This window comes from Silene latifolia, chromosome 1 (assembly GCF_048544455.1).
Source record: "Silene latifolia isolate original U9 population chromosome 1, ASM4854445v1, whole genome shotgun sequence".
NCBI classification, from domain to species: Eukaryota; Viridiplantae; Streptophyta; class Magnoliopsida; order Caryophyllales; family Caryophyllaceae; genus Silene; species Silene latifolia.
Genome location: NC_133526.1, coordinates 137523957 through 137540420, shown reverse-complemented (window position 1 = coordinate 137540420; position 16464 = coordinate 137523957). Strand labels below are relative to the sequence as shown.

The window sequence follows — 16464 nt, the reverse complement described above, 5'->3', positions numbered from 1 at the left end:
AACAAAACAATTATCGTTATATTAATACTTGTAAATAACAAGTAAAGCATTTACATAGTGACCTCTACCCAACTATGATAAATGATTCCAAGACCCAAATTCATATCGACTTAGGCACGGGGTAGCCGATTCAACCTTTATCAATATAACTCGGTGGATTAACCTTTTAATCGATTCTACTTTTAGAACTCTTGGTCGATAAAATTACTCTAATGTTTATCTATAGCCCAAAACACATCAACAAGGGCACGGGGTAGCCGATACATCCCTTATCAATAACTTTTGTTGAGTTCAATCCAAATTTCGAATAAATGTGTCCATTATCCAAACCCACATCAACTTGGGCACGGGGTAGCCGATACATCCCTTATCAACATGAATTTGGTGGATTAACATTCATCACCCACTTCCCCTACGTAACAAGGTTTGTACCCCGGGGTAGCCGAGCGCACTCCCTCGCGAAATAGGTTTTCATGGTTTCTACTATTTGGTAAGGCTATGTCTCAATTAATTGTTTTAGCGAGAGGTCATGCCAATTTATTATCTATCACGTTTTAAGTGAACTAAAGCGGTGAACTACGATAATTATAATTGACACGGTCGATAAACTCGATAAAATAACAATGCATGTTTTAGTTATGGCGATTTAGCGATGCATGTGACATAAAATAAAATGCAAGCATAAAATAAATAAATCCTAGTATGGCCTTCCTAAAATAGAAAAACTATTAATCTATTACATATTCGGAAACCAACTCCATTGGTCCCTTGAACTTCGGTTGTGGCACGCATCTCGAGGTAACACCGTCTTTATGTATCGCCATTCTTGAAGTAATCCGTCTTTTGGAACTCCGGAATGAATAAAATTACATAATAAATTACATAATTTCCTATTATACATTTGTAACTAAAATAAAATAAATCTATTAAATTACAAAACGGTGATACGAGATCACAATAAAAATTACAACCGAATCGATATTCCCATACATTTCGGGAAATACCAATTAAAATCTAAGGCCATACTAAGTAAAATTACATAATTCAAAAATTACATAAATTAAAATTATGACAATCATAAAGAAAAAATGCAGCATTATAATATGTATGAACATGCTCAATTTTATGCTAAATCGCCTTTAATAGCCAATATCATATATTACTCGGTTTTTTTTTTTACGGATTTGCGTGATTTCAACATTTTATAATCACAAAAATGCATAAACTCATATTTATGCATAAGTTAATTACCCTAACCTCTTAGGACTCAAAATATAGTCTTCACTAATAATTTGACCATAATTAACCCATATATACAAAATTGTTCATAAATGGACCAAAATTACAAAAATAAGCCATTAAACTTCAAATAAATCACAAAATTTCAAATAAATTCAAAATTTGAAATTTAAATTCATGAACATTCTGGAAAAATCCATGACACTCATAATGTTCAAAATCTTAGGTTAAAAATTTCGAAAAATTTCCGGAAAAACAATGTTGCGGTTTATCGATTTTTAATAAAATAATCATAAAAACATGGAAAAATTATTTTCATTAACTTTTCAATTTTAGATCTGAAAAATATAATAAAATGCAACATTAGACGTTTTTCCTAAGTCATAGATTATGTTTTTATTAATTTTCCACTAATAATGTCACTATTTATGCTATTTTTCTTCAAAAATTCATAAATCATGCAAAAAGACTTCTTTATAGCCAATTATTTTACACACATCTTGTAAAATTGCATGTGACAACATATAAATTTTCTATGACCAGATTCGAAATTTAACTCATATTAACCTATTTTTCTCTTAAATCCATATTTAATAATGAAAAATTCATTTTTCGAGCATAACAAGTGCAACAATTATGAAAAATTACAGGTTATCTCAAAATAATATATGTGATAACATATCCAAAGATCAACTTAAAATTCGAAGTATAGCTAATTTTCGACCAAAAATGACATTTTTATTCATAAAATCACATTTAAATGCCATTATTGTAAATTATGAACAATAAAAATCCGAAAAATTAACCAAAATATCCTAAAACATTTTAGGACCAGAAATATTAACATGCATGTATTTATTTCGTGATATATCATAATAACACAAATTTTACAAGTTTTATTTGTTATTCATATAACTCGGAAAAACTTTTAACCAATTTGCATGCAAACAACCATGGCTCTGATACCAATTGAAGGAAATGTAGATTCATATACATTCTAACATACTCATATATGTTAAAATTAATTTGTCATAAAATTAAATACGGATTTTATGCATGCAAACAAATAAACAAAAGGAGAAGAAATCATATTCTTACAATGGATGATTCGGTTTTATGGGCACAAAAGAGATCTCCTTCTCTTTTGTTCTTGAGCTTTCCAAATGGAAGAACAAGGATTCAAGTGTAGAATCCCTCCCAAAAGCATATACCCAAGGAATACATCTCAAAGACTAATATGATATGATCTAGTATTAAAATTAGTCTTACTTAAAATATAACACAAAAATGTTTTTGTACTCTCACATATTTCGGTGGAGAGAGGAGCAATTTTGTGATTTTATTTCTCTAGAAATCTCATAAGATTGTAGAGAGCATATAGATTTTCTTACACTAGAAAATAAGATGAAGAATGAATGAATTGATTAGGAAAAGAAAAACTCTTTCTTTTCTCTTCATTTGGCCAAAATAATGGCATTGGGTAGGTTGCCCAATAGCTTTCATTTTTGCTCTTCACAAGAGACCAAGCATGCAAAGCCAACTACCTATTGTTATGATTGTGTTTTCATTTAAAATAAATAACACAATATAAACTATATGCCCACCCACATTTTCGGTTTTAAGACATAAAATGGAGAATCCATTTTATTTTTGTCATTTGTCAAATTTGTCACATGTGACATGTTACATGACATGTCACAATGTAATGTATTTTTAACATATTAAAAATCAACATACTCATAAAATATGTCATTTACAAAATCGACTAGTAATTCGTAATTACTTGTACCAAAAATGTTTCCAAATTATAAACTACAACAATCTGTATTTATAATAAATTATTCATTCCGTTTCAATTGTTTCTGTAAACAATAATTTCATCCAAGTAATAAAATAATTCGATTACTTGGACCGTGTCTTATTTAATCATATTTACAATAAGATACGTAAATTATACTCACAAAATCATCCGTCAATTTTAAGCAATTTAATTAACTCGTATCAGTATTCGATTAATTAAATAATCAATTAAGAGTATTTCCCTATAGGTATGACCTAAGGGGATCAACTGGTCACCACCGTCGCACGACAGTAATGTCAAACTCTAGTCAGCCAATCATTACCGATATGTGTGGACCAGTTGACTGTAAAATATTACATCCCACATGTATTCTTAAAATGAGATTTAATAATGATATTTAAATCATGTGATCGCACTATTGTTGAGGACACATTTCCCAACAATGTTGTCTGGTAGGGGACTTGAGTCGCACTCGGGCCCGGTACCACGAAAGTGTTCCGAGTACCTTAGTGGTTTTGGTGATGTTGTGGGCGTGTCCCGGTTATGGTTGGAGGAGATGAATTTGGTGGATACTTGCCATGTTTACATACCTCATTGAATTAGTAAGTTAGTTGCATCTCTTGTTTATTATTGAACATTCATATCATTGGCTAACACTTGGGTTTGAATGTCTGTGATGAACCATATGGTGATTTCCGCCCATATGGGGAGTAGTGTCGACAGGTACACGTATTTGAGTAGCGGGCTTGGGAGCGGTCTACCTCTTTGTCGTCACTTGTTCTTATCTAGTTTTTGACATTTAAACTCCATTCGATTTGGTTGTATTAATGGGATGATTTTCATATCCCTTAACTTGTGACCACTTAACTCTACAACTGAACTATTTATGTTATCTAAATTATTTCTTTACTTGTTGTTCGTACTACACTCTTGGGAAACCACGGCTTGTGACACCTCCATATGATGGGGATTGCCTAGAGGAAGGGCCCCGACTTATGGGGGTGTTACAAAGTGGTATCAGAGCGACGGTTTTGGAGACTAACCAATGAACAACTGAACTAGGGTGAGTTAATTTAAAATGAACCCGTTTTGAGTTTTGGAGGGTTTATGACATGCTTGGGAGACGTCTCAAGGTTGAGAACTTGCCCTCTGAACTTGAGTCGGTCACTACGTGTGGGTAATAGGACGTGATTGGTGCATATGATTGTTGCATACATCTTGCTTGATGTTGTGAAACTTGGTATGCTTGGAGATGTCCTACATGACAATATGCAATGAAGGTAAACTTTTGAGAAGGATATGTGGGATGTATGATAGTAAGAATACGTGTGAAGTACCGTCATACGTGTGTTATATGTTGTGCATATGTCTATATTCTCTCCTGTAAGTTGCCACACTCGACCAAGTGAAGGTCTCACTCGATCGAGTGTGTCCTACTCAACCGAGTCTTGTGGCCACTCGACCGAGTGGATTATGGGAGAAATCTGGAAACATTCTAATTATTGTGGCACTCGACCGAGTGAAGGATTCACTCGACCGAGTGTATTGCACTCGACCGAGCTGTGAGACAACTCGATCGAGTGGACCTCTAGGGATTTTGGGAAACCTTCTGATTGTTGAGACACTCGACCGAGTGGGACACCACTCAACCGAGTGGGCTTACCACTCGACCGAGTGACTTTCCTCACTCGACCAAGGGGACCTGTATAGTGGTCAATACCCATTGCCTCGTGTCTTGAGGCATGTATTGACGTTTTTTATGCTTATTGAAGAGACATTATGCCAAGACCCCGTACAAGGACTCCTTCTACTCCGCCTCGTGTGTCCGAGGAGGAAATGGAGCGGCTCATTGCTCAAAACGAGGCCCTCTCTGAAGCACTTAGGAATGTCACCCGGGAGAGGGATGCGGCAATGGATGCCTCGGCCGTAAGCACCGCCATCTCATGCCACTGCCCCACCAAGTACCCTGGGGTGGGGGAGTCTTGCCTTTTTAGTGATTGGGTAAGAGAGATGGAGAACGTGTTTAACGTAATCAGGTGCTCGGGAGAGCTTAAGGTGGAGCAAGTCGCCTTCTACTTGGGAGGACTTGTGGGAGGTTGGTGGTACAAGGAACGGGAAGCTATGAAGAACTTATATGAAGAGAGAGGAGAAGCCGCCATCCCTTGGGCCAATTTCAAGATAGAAATGAGGAATGAGTTCATCCCCGAGCACGTGAGGTGCAAGCTTCGAGCGGAATTCGACCGGTTCGTAATGATCGATGCTATGACCGTGCAAGATTACTACATCCGCTTTTGTGAGCTCGCTACTTACGTGGAGGACCTTAACCTTATCCAATCTCATTTGGATTTTAAGTTTGAGGGAGGTTTGACCGTCAAGCTCTTGGAGAAGCTCCCACCCAGAGATTTGTCTAGTGTGAAAGAAGTCTATGCTAGGGCCGGTAACGCGGAGAGGCTACTCGGTGTCATCAAGGATTCTAAGGAGAGGTCCGGGGAGAAAAGGAGGAATGAAGGTGAAGGAGGGTATCAACCCAAGAAGATTACTTTTAACCAATCTAAGTCGTACTCGGGAGGAGCACAAAGAAATAGCTTTGGTGGGACAAGCAACTATGGTAATAGGGCCACTAGTAAAGGAGGAGGGTTAAGATGTTATAATTGTGGTGGTCTCGGTCACAAAAGGGTGGAATGCACTAGTGCTCAAAAGGGACATAACCGGAGATTTGGACAAGGAAACTCTTACCACACCCCTTCCCAAAGCGGGGCAAGCAACCGGAACTTGGGGGCTTGGAGTAACCCAAGGAATGCAAATCCCAACTTCAATGGCGGAAACAATCGGGGAAACTTCAACCGGGGAACACCATCAAGGGCAACAAGCTATTCGGGCGGCAATACTTCCGGGAATAGGCTAACTCAATTGGCCAGCACGGTCCAAGGAGCACCTAAGACTAGTGGCAAGCTCTTTGCCATGGGCAAGAGGAGTGCCGAGGAAGACGCCCACGTTGTATCCGGTACATTTCTTGTTAACTCTCACCCACGCTTTTTTTTATTTGACTCGGGGGCCACACATTCTTTCGTGTCTAGGAGCCGTGTACCGACCTTAGGATTGGGGGAGGGCGAACTAGCCAAGGATGACGTGACCTTACCTTCAGGGGAGTCTATTACATGTTCAAGGATTTACAAAGAAGTACCCGTCTTAATTCATAAAACAAATTTCCCCGCAGATCTTTTAGAATTTCCTTTGGAGGGGTTTGAGATAATACTAGGAATGGATTGGTTGAGAAAACAGAAAGCCAACATAAATTGCCAGCAAAATAAGATTGCTTTGAAAGGACCTAAGGGTGCTAGGGTGTTATACAAAGGCTACCTAGTCAAGCCTGAGGTAAAACTAGTTTCGGTGATAACCGTAAAGACTTGCCTAAAGAAGAAGTGCCCAATGATCTTATGCCACGTGTAGGATACTAGTGTAGAGAGGCCTCAAGCTGGGGATATACCGGTGGTGGTAGAGTTCGGAGTGGACTTGAGACCGGGTACGGGACCGATTTCAAAGGCTCCGTACAGGATGGGTCCGAAGGAGCTAGAAGAATCGAAGAAACAACTTCGGGAATTAGCGGACAAAGGCTACATTAGACCGAATGTTTCACCTTGGGGAGCACCGGTTCTATTTGTAAAGAACAAGGATGGAACGTTGAGATTGTGGATTGGCTATAGGGAGTTGAACAATGTTACCGTCAAAAACAAATACCCTCTACCAAAGATCGATGACTTGTTTAACCAACTTAGTGGAGCCGGAGTGTTTTCAAAGATTGACCTACATTTGGGCTATCACCAATTGAAGATCAAAGATGAGAACATCCCAAACACCACTTTTAGATCAAGATATAGACATTATGAGTTCGTGGTAATGCAATTTGGACTAATAAATGCACCGGCTGCTTTCATGGATCTTATAAACAGGGCGTTTAGTCCGTACATGGACAAGTTCGTGGTGGTATTCATAGACGATATCTTGGTCTACTCCAAGACCAAAGAAGAGCACGAGGAGCACCTAAGGATAGTATTGCAAACCTTGAGAGAGCACCAACTTTATGCAAAGCTTAGTAAGTGTGAGTTTTGGCTAGAGAAAGTGGCTTTCTTGGGCCATATCGTGTCAAATGAAGGAGTTGTCGTGGATCCCACTAAGATTGAGGCCATGTCTAGGTGGGTAGCACCCAAGAATAACGAAGGTTAGAAGTTTCTTAGGTCTAGCCGGATACTATCGTCGGTTTGTGAAAGACTTCTCTAAGATTGCAAGACCTTTAACATCGCTAATGAACAAGGAGAGTCGTTTCAAGTGGGACGGGAGTTGTGAGACAGCCTTCTTAACTCTAAAAGAGCGCCTAACCACGACCCCGGTTTTAGCCTTGACGGAAGGAAGTGAGAATTTTGAGGTTTACATCGATGAATCAAAGAATGGCTTGGGGTGTGCACTTATGCAAAATGGTAGGGTCATAGCCTACGCATCAAGACAATTGAAGACTCATGAGGAGAATTACCTGACTCACGACTTAGAATTGGGAGCCGTTGTATTTGCATTGAGGATTTGGAGGCATTACTTATATGGAACAACCTTCAAGGTGTTTTCCGATCACAAAAGTTTGAAGTACATCTACACCCAAAAGGAGTTCAATATGAGGCAAAGGAGATGGATTGAGCTAATTGGGGATTATGACATGGAAATACTCTACCATGAAGGGAAAGCTAATGTGGTGGCCGATGCCTTGAGTAGGAAGTCGGTGCACTCCTTATGTACCCGCCTTGTTCATGATACGATTGAAGGAAGAAGTAAAGGAAATGGGCATTCATATGATAAGAAAGTGGGAATCAATTGGGGACTTAACTCTAGAACCCGAGTTGTATGAGGAGATTCGGGAAAGACAAGTAAATGATGTGAAGATGCAAGAATGGAAAGGAGAATTAGACAAGGGGGAACCTTGAAGGTTTGAGTTACATATGGATGGGAGCCTTAGATTCAATGGGAGATGGTGCGTGCCATGTGATGAAGAACTTAAGAAAAAGATAATGAATGAATCTCATAATATAGCATAATCGGTGCACCCGGGTGGTGACAAGCTATACAAGGACCTCAAGAAGACCTTTTGGTGGCCGAATATGAAAAGGAAAGTGGCGGAATTTGTGGCAAGATGTTTGACTTGCCAAAGAGTAAAAGGGGAGCACAAGAGACCGCAAGGGAAGGTGCAACCTTTGGATGTGCCGGAATGGAAATGGGAGTCAATATCCATGACTTTATAGTTGGCTAACCAAGGGCTCAAAAAGGGAACAATATGATTTGGGTTATCGTGGATAGACTAACCAAGTCGGCTCACTTCATTCTAATGAAGGATACTTGGAGTAAGGTAGAACTAGCTAATGCATATTGCAAGTATGTGGTCAAGCTTCATGGGTTCCCAAAGGACATTGTTTCGAATCGAGATTCACCGTTCATTTCAAGGTTTTGGTAAGATCTTCAAAGCTCCTTGGGTACTCAATTGAAAATGAGCACGGTCTTCCATCCCGAAACGGACGGACAAACGTAAAGGACAATTCAAACGTTGGAAGACATGTTGAGGGCTTGTGTTCTAGAATTTGGAGGTTCATGGGAAGAAAGGTTACACTTGATCGAATTCTCCTACAACAATAGCTATCATACTAGTATTGGTATGGCCCCGTTTGAAGCTTTATATGGGAAGAAATGCCGGAGTCCAATATATTGGGACGATAGTACCGAGGCCGTGATTTTAGGGTCCCAAATGATCCAAGACTGTTGGAATAAGTGTCCTCCGACAATAATGCGATCACAACTGTCGATCATAATGATCACATGTTTAAATCTCATATTTAAGAATACATGTGGGAAGTAATATTTTACAGTCAACTGGTCCACATATATCGGTAATGATTGGTTGACTAGAGTTTGACATTACTGTCGTGCGACGGTGGTGATCAGTTGATCCCCTTAGGTCATACCTATTAGGGAAATACTCTTAATTGATTACTTAATTAATCGTATGCCGATACGAGTTAATTAAAATGCTTAAAATTGACGGATGATTTTGTGAGTAAAGTTAACGTGTCTTATTGTAATTCGATTAAATTAGATACGGTGTAATTAATCGAATTCTTTTATTACTTAGAATAAAATATTGTGTACGAAACAATTGAAACAGAATGAATAATTTATTATAAATACAAGTTGTTGTAATTTATAATTTGATAAACCATTTTGGTACAAATAATCAAGAATTACTAGTTAAATTTTGTATGTGACATATTTTATTAATATGTTGATTTTTAATATGTTAAAAATATATTATAATGTAACATGTCATGTAACATGTGACATATAACAAAATTGACAAATGACAAAATAAAATGGATCTTCCATTTCATGTGTATGTGCCGAAATGGAGGGAGTATTAGAGGATAAATTGTGTTGATTATTTTAATAAGGAAAACACAATGATCATAGTCTAATTGTAGCCATGAATGCCTAGTCTTATCTTGAGAAGAACACAAGACCATACATTTGCCTCTAATCCCCCTCCCAACCGGTTTTCTTCTAGAGAAAAAGCCAAGGGTTTTTTCATATACTTATTCATTACTTTACTTAATATGTTCTTGTGTTAGAATTTATTCCACTCTCTATTTTTGTGAAATAATTTTAGAGAAAGAAAGCTCACAAAATCCTCTTCTCTTGACCGAAATACAAGAGAACAAAAACACCATTTTTGTGTCCAAATTTTAAATAAGATTAGTATTATTACTAGTTCATAATAATATTAGTTATTAAGGGTGTTCCTTGGGTATAAACTTTTGGGAGAGATTCTAATTTGAATCTTAGTTCATCCATTGCTGGAAAGCTCAAGAACTAACAAGTAGGAGATCTTGTTGGTGCCCAATAAATTCGAAACACCAATGTAAGAAGTGACGATTTCTTCTCTACTTTGTTTTATGTTTGCATGCATAAGATCTTGTTTTAATTTTATGACTAAATTAAACTATCATACTATGAATATGTCTATGAATGAGATCAATGAATCCCAACAAGTGGTACCAGAGCATTATGGTTGTTGCATGCAAAATCGGGTTTGTTTTTCCGAGTTAATTAGTTAACATATAAAACTTGTTATTTAGGATTTATGAAGATGAATCATGAAATAATTTTGCATGTTAAAAGTTTCTGGTCCTAAATGGATTTTAGGTCATATGGGACGATTTATGGATTTTTATTGTTCATTTTATATATTATTGACATTAAAATGTGATTTTTATGAGAAAAATGTCATTTTTGGACGAAAAATAGCTAAAATTCGAATTTTTCAGTGGTTTTTGGATATGTTTTCACATATATTATCTACTGATGGCATGTTAAATCTCGTGATAAACTAAGTTATTTTGCATGAAGTATGGATTTTATAAGCTTAAATCGAATTTAAAGGGTTTATTAAGTTAATATGAGTTATTTTTCGAATCTGGTCATGAAAATTTAATATGTTGTCACATGAATTTTTACTCATTGTGTGTAAAAATATTAGAGGTATTGGACTCCTTTAGCATGATTTATGAATTTTTGAGTAAAAATTCAATAAATAGTGACTTTATTTAGTATATAATGCTAAAACATATTTCATGACTAAAGAAAAACTTCACATGTTGCATTTTATCATATATTTCAGATCTAAAAGTGAAAAGTTGATGAAAATATTTTTCCTCATATTTTATGGTCATATTTATTAAAACCGATAAACCGCAACATTGTTTTTCTCGATATTTTTTACGAAATATTTAACCTAAGTTTTGAATATTATGAGTGTTATGGTATTTTTCTAGAATGTTCATGAGTTTAAATTTCAAATTTTGGAATTATTTGAAATTTTTATAATTTAATTTGACGTTTATAGCATAATTTTGTATTTTTTTGGTCCATAATGAACAATATTAAGAAATCAAGTTGAGTTATTGTCAAAATATTAGTGAAGACTAAGTTATGAGTTCTAATATGGTTAGGGTAATTATCTTGAACATAAATATGAATTTATGAGACATTTTGTGATTTTAACAAGTTATAATCACGCAAAACCATAAAAACCGATAACTTATACGATATTGGCTCTTAAAAGGCGATTTAGCATAACATTAAGCATGTTCATACATATTATAATGCTGAATTTTATTTATTATTGTCATATTTTTATTTTATATAATTTTTGAATTATGTAATTTTACTTAGTATGGCCTTAGTTTTTAATTGGTATTACCCGAAATGTATGGGAATATCGATTCGGTTGTAATTATTGTGATCTCGTATCACCGTTTTGTAATTTAATAGTTTTATTTTTATTACAAATGTATAATAGGAAATTATGTAATTTTTATTTATTATTTGTAATTTCCCGGAGTTTCCATGAAGACGGTGTTACCTCGAGATGCGTGCCAAGACCGAAGTTCAAGGGACCAAAGAAGTTGGTTTCCGAATTTGTAATAGTTTATTAGATTTACTATTTTAGGAAGGCCATACTAGGATTTTATTTTTATGCTTTGCATTTTATTTATATGTTGCATGCATCGCTAAATCGCCATAACTAAACATGCATTTTAAATCGAGTTTATCGACCGTGTCAATTACAATTATCGTAGTTCACCACTTTAGTTCACTTAAAACGTGATAGATAATAAATTGACATTAACTCTCGCTAAATAAACAATTGAGACTTAGCCTTACCAAAAATTAGAAACCATGAAAACCTATTTCGTGAGGGACTGCGCTTGGCCAAACCGGGTTACAAACCTTGTTACGTAGGGGAAGTGGGTGATAAATATCTATCCACCGAATTGATGTTGATGAGGGTTATATCGCCAAAGCGTGCCCAAGTTAATGTGAATTTGGATCATGGACACATTTATTCGAAATTTGCGTTGTACTCAACAAAATTATTCTCGACCATAGCCGGATGTGTTTTGGGCTAAAGATAAAAATTAATGTAATTTTATCGACCAAGAGTTCTAAAAGTAGAATAGATTAAAGTGTTAATCCACCGAGTTATATTGATAAGGGATGTATCGCCAAAGCATGCCCAAGTTGATATGAATTTGGGTCTTGGAATCATTTATCAAAGTTGGGTAGAGGTCACTAGATAAATGCAATAAACCTTGTTTAAATTAAAATTTACGAGTATGATAACTATTTTAAATAACGACAAGTGTTTTATTCCTTCTATTTTTGTTTTGTAGACCACTTTTATTTCTCATAACAAATGGCCGCACCAAACAACAACGCTCACGCTCTCACTAATGTTTCATGGCTCCGATCCTTCATGGATCGTTGTAAACTAGAAAAGAATGGGTCAAACTTTTCCGATTGGGATGTCCAACTCAAGCTAGCCGCCCAAGGTGACGATAAGGATCGTTACCTTATGGAGGCCTCTCCACCCGAACCTAATTCTAGGTTAAGTGCCGTCACAAGGAAAGCCTATGAAGCTTACCATAAGGAATCCGATCCGCCGCAATTAAAAATGTGTTAATTTTTGCGATGGAGGCGGATCTCCAAAGGAGAGCTTTCAAAATGGGCACCGCTTATGAAATTTATTCCAAACTTGTGACTATGTTCTCACAAACACCGAGGATCATCCAATATGAGGCGGCCTCGGCATTCTTTGATCTCGATTTCAAGGAGGACCAAAAGGTTAGCCCTCACGTGCTCAAATTGTTGGAGCTAGTCGAGACATTGAAAATTCAAAAGGTTGAAATCCCCAAGGAGCTCATTGTTGATAGGATTCTTCACTCCTTATCCAAAGTCAAAGCATATGTGCAATTCCGGGTGAATTTCAATATGCAAGACAAGGACGTGTCTCTTGAGGAGTTGCACAAGTTACTTGTACAAGCCGAAAGAGACATGGGGCTAAATGTTAGCCCACCTAAGGATGTGCTAAATATAAGAACTAAGAGCAAGGGGAAGTTCAAGAAGAATGGGAAAAAGAGTAATAGGCAAGCTTCCATGAATACCAAGGATAGGACTTTTGAAGCTAGCACTTTCAAACCCAAGAAGGGTCCTCTTGATAAATGCCATTATTGTAATGGTGTTGGACATTAGAAGAGGAATTGTTCCAAGTATCTTGGTGACATCAAAGCTGGAAAGATCACTCCAGTAGGTAAATGACTATCCTTTCTTTTATGTTTCTAATTCAACTATGGTATTTTGATATAAGTAGTGATAATGTATCCCCTTTTTATTGTAAATAGGGCCTCCTCCAAGCAAAGACAAGGGAAAAGAGATGCAAGCTTAAGAAATCATGAAGGAGCTAGGAGTAGCTACCAATGAAGCTTCACTTTTATTATTGTTTTTATTTTATTGTTATGGATTTTAGAACTATTTTGATTTCCGTGTTCGACATGGAAATGTGTGATCCTTTTAAACAATGGTTGTATTTTCGATTTTGGTGGCTTGGCTTGGAACCCAAGTCATCCCTTTTATCGTATTTGTTTGTTCTAAAAATTTCGTCTTTATATGCTTGCACATAGAAACATATGAACATCTACTTAAAGTGAACCAATAGACAATTATAATGATAGGATTCATTATATGTCCACAAGCTTGAAACTTGTGTATGATCAATTATAAAGTGATGTTGAGTTGATGAACTCTCCTAAAGGAATGTCAATTACCAAGTACACTCATCAAATCTAAAATCTATTAGTCAATCTATGAGATAGTCCTCCTTCTACTTCAAAATCATTATTTGTGTCTCATAAGCTATCTTTGAATATCTAGTGTATTTATTCTAAAAACAGAGTAGGAGAAAAATGAAGACACAAAGAATACAAAGACTAATTTGTATGCTTGAGTAAATGAGATCTACGAAAGAAAGAATGATTTGTATACCAAATTGATAGTATACATGATTAGATGAGATCTACATAACAAAAGAGACCAAGTGAAGTAATCGAAAGAATATGTTCTTAAGATATGTGAAGTAATCAAAAGAATATGTGCTTAAGATAACTACACGAGGAGACCAAATGAAAGTTCTTGAAGGATAATGACTAAAGAAAGTCTCAATAAGAGATTTTGCTAGTTTATGACGTAGATTTAAATAGAGTTTCAATATTGATATTTACTTAAGAGCCTAAATGAAACAAAGTTGCATCCTTTAATATAAATGAGATTTATGATTAAAAGTTGCAAAGAAAGATATGCCGATGTCTACAAGAGCTAAGTTAATTGTTAACCACGCTAGTGTCGTTACTTAACCTCATTATGAAAATAAAATGGTTAAACCTCCTTCCGAAAAGAGTATTTTGAGAAGAACGTGTATTAAATGGAATTTCACATTTAAGTAATGACATTGCTACGCATCATTATAAAAATGAATGAGTTAGAGATTAAAATCTCTTTCCATAAGTTTAAGATTGAAACCTTTTCAAAATAGGTATTTTGAAAAGATATGTTGGAAACATATATGGTTTTATCTTAATAACTTGGCAAAGCAAAATTGATTTCAATTCTTGAAATGTTTCGATTGAGTAGTCAAATTCGAAACATGTGGAATTGAGTGGGAGTTTGAAATTTTCATGAGAAGACATGAAATTTAATGGGAGCAATCATCTTGTAAAATTTATTACTCATCACTCATTGAGAATGACGAGCTAATACTGTCTTTCACGAAGAAGTATTTGAGTTTTCAATTCTGGATGAAAATGGACTAAGATGAATCCAATCACAACATGGGATGTTGGATAGGCATTGAGATATGCACATCAAATCAACGAGAAACGTAGGTTATTCATATCGATGAAAATGGAATTATCATTAGCAGTCACTGTCATTCATTGAACCTAAGAATGGTTGATTACATGATTAAAGATTACTAATGTTTCCGCCATTAGAATAATCATGCACATGTCCTATAATGAATCATATGCTTAAGAGCATGATGAGTCATTGGTAAGCCATATATGAATCGTCATGAATTCTCGAGAAGAACAAATGAGATGTTCTAGTGTTTGATAGAACACTTTGTTATGTGACAAGAAGTTGCACATATTGAAGTTTCGAAAACACGTAAGGATTTATGAAAATCCTAAGCTTATTAAGCTAAAAGGAGAAATAAGAAGTTTTAATAGATACTTGGTTATAGTAAGAAGTTACTCAAAACTAGTATTTTCAAATTTGCTAGGACTTATGAGAAGTGCTAGGCTAATCATCTTGACAATTGTTGCAAGATCCTACAAAACATATACCTGGTACATTATGAGTTAGAAGAACACTTGACTAGTGAGAGGGTTTGTAGTCGTGTTTTAAACTAATGAAAGCAATAAAGTAAAGCATGCAAAAAATTAATAGATCTAAACAAATGATTAAAAGCACAGGGATGTCATGGTTTTATAGGGGATTCATGGTGGTGATTGATGCATGTCTAATATATAATATTTTGCACCTCATTTCACACGCATTTCAGAGCTCAATTAAGTAGTTTATGCTACTATTTCCCTTGTTTCGTGTATTTCTTCCTTTTCGTGTGATTTTGTAGGAATGTGAAGAATATGGCGGAAAATGGACCAAATCTGCCCCGGAGTGTTTAGCATAGGATTTGACATGAAGTATTGATTCGAGAAATGAGTTTGCTGCGCGTTTCAAGGCCTAAAGATAGCAAAAGCATGGGTGCGTACGAGTTTAACAAGCAAAGAAGCACTTCACGATTTTGCAGCCTGCTTCAGATGGCAATATCTCGAGTTCTATAGCAGATAATCGAGGGATTCTACTTGGAGGTGAAAGCTTATCCTCTTAGCTTTCCAACACCGCGTAGAACGCCTGATTTGACCAAGTAACGAAGAAATGGCAGCTATTTTAAGATCGGTGCGCGCTGCAGGAATCGACAGAATGCAATTATGTACAACGCTCTTGGTCGATCGACTGGTCCAAGTGGTCGATCGACCACCACGCGAGCTGATGCGCAAATTAAAAGATCGAGAATTAGAAAGCCTAATGTATTCTTAGGTTTAGGAATAAGAGTGCGTGATATTCCTTTATAACTAACCTATGTTTTCAAAATAATTATCAATTTTTAGAGGTGAGACATTAGGTCTCGAGTTTAGCATAGTTTACATTCAAATACTTTAGTTTCTCAATAAAGTTCGCTATTTTTCATCTGGATTTCCTTTCGGCCTTCAGTTTCGGTATTTCTCAATCATAATTTTAGTCTTTAAGTTTATTATCTTCGTAGTTAGAATTGCTAGATTAGTTCCCTAAAGCCGTAATTTTCTTTATTGCGAATTTACTGTTAAATCGTTTTAATCATGCTTCCGTTTACTGTTTTAATTGCTTTCGTAGTTGTAGTTAGAATTATTATGAGTAGCTAAATACCCCGTGCTAAGATGCGAGGGGATCTGTAGCGA

General features: G+C 36.0%; 1 protein-coding gene across 1 annotated transcript; it reads left to right on the top strand.

Annotated features, from left to right (window-relative positions):
• Positions 1-4819: 4819 nt before the first annotated feature.
• On the top strand, positions 4820-7264 carry LOC141656767 (uncharacterized). The gene is made up of 2 exons (XM_074463822.1): positions 4820-6415; positions 6491-7264. The coding sequence occupies exons 1-2, from the start codon at positions 4820-4822 to the stop codon at positions 7262-7264; spliced, it is 2370 nt and encodes a 789-aa protein (XP_074319923.1).
• Positions 7265-16464: the final 9200 nt, after the last annotated feature.

Coding starts and splice junctions, on each gene's coding strand:
- LOC141656767 (XM_074463822.1), top strand. CDS start 4,820: ATGCCAAGACCCCGTACAAGGACTCCTTCTACTCCGCCTCGTGTGTCC. Junction 6,416..6,490: donor GCTACCTAGTCAAGCCTGAG/GTAAAACTAGTT, acceptor TGCCACGTGTAG/GATACTAGTGTAGAGAGGCC.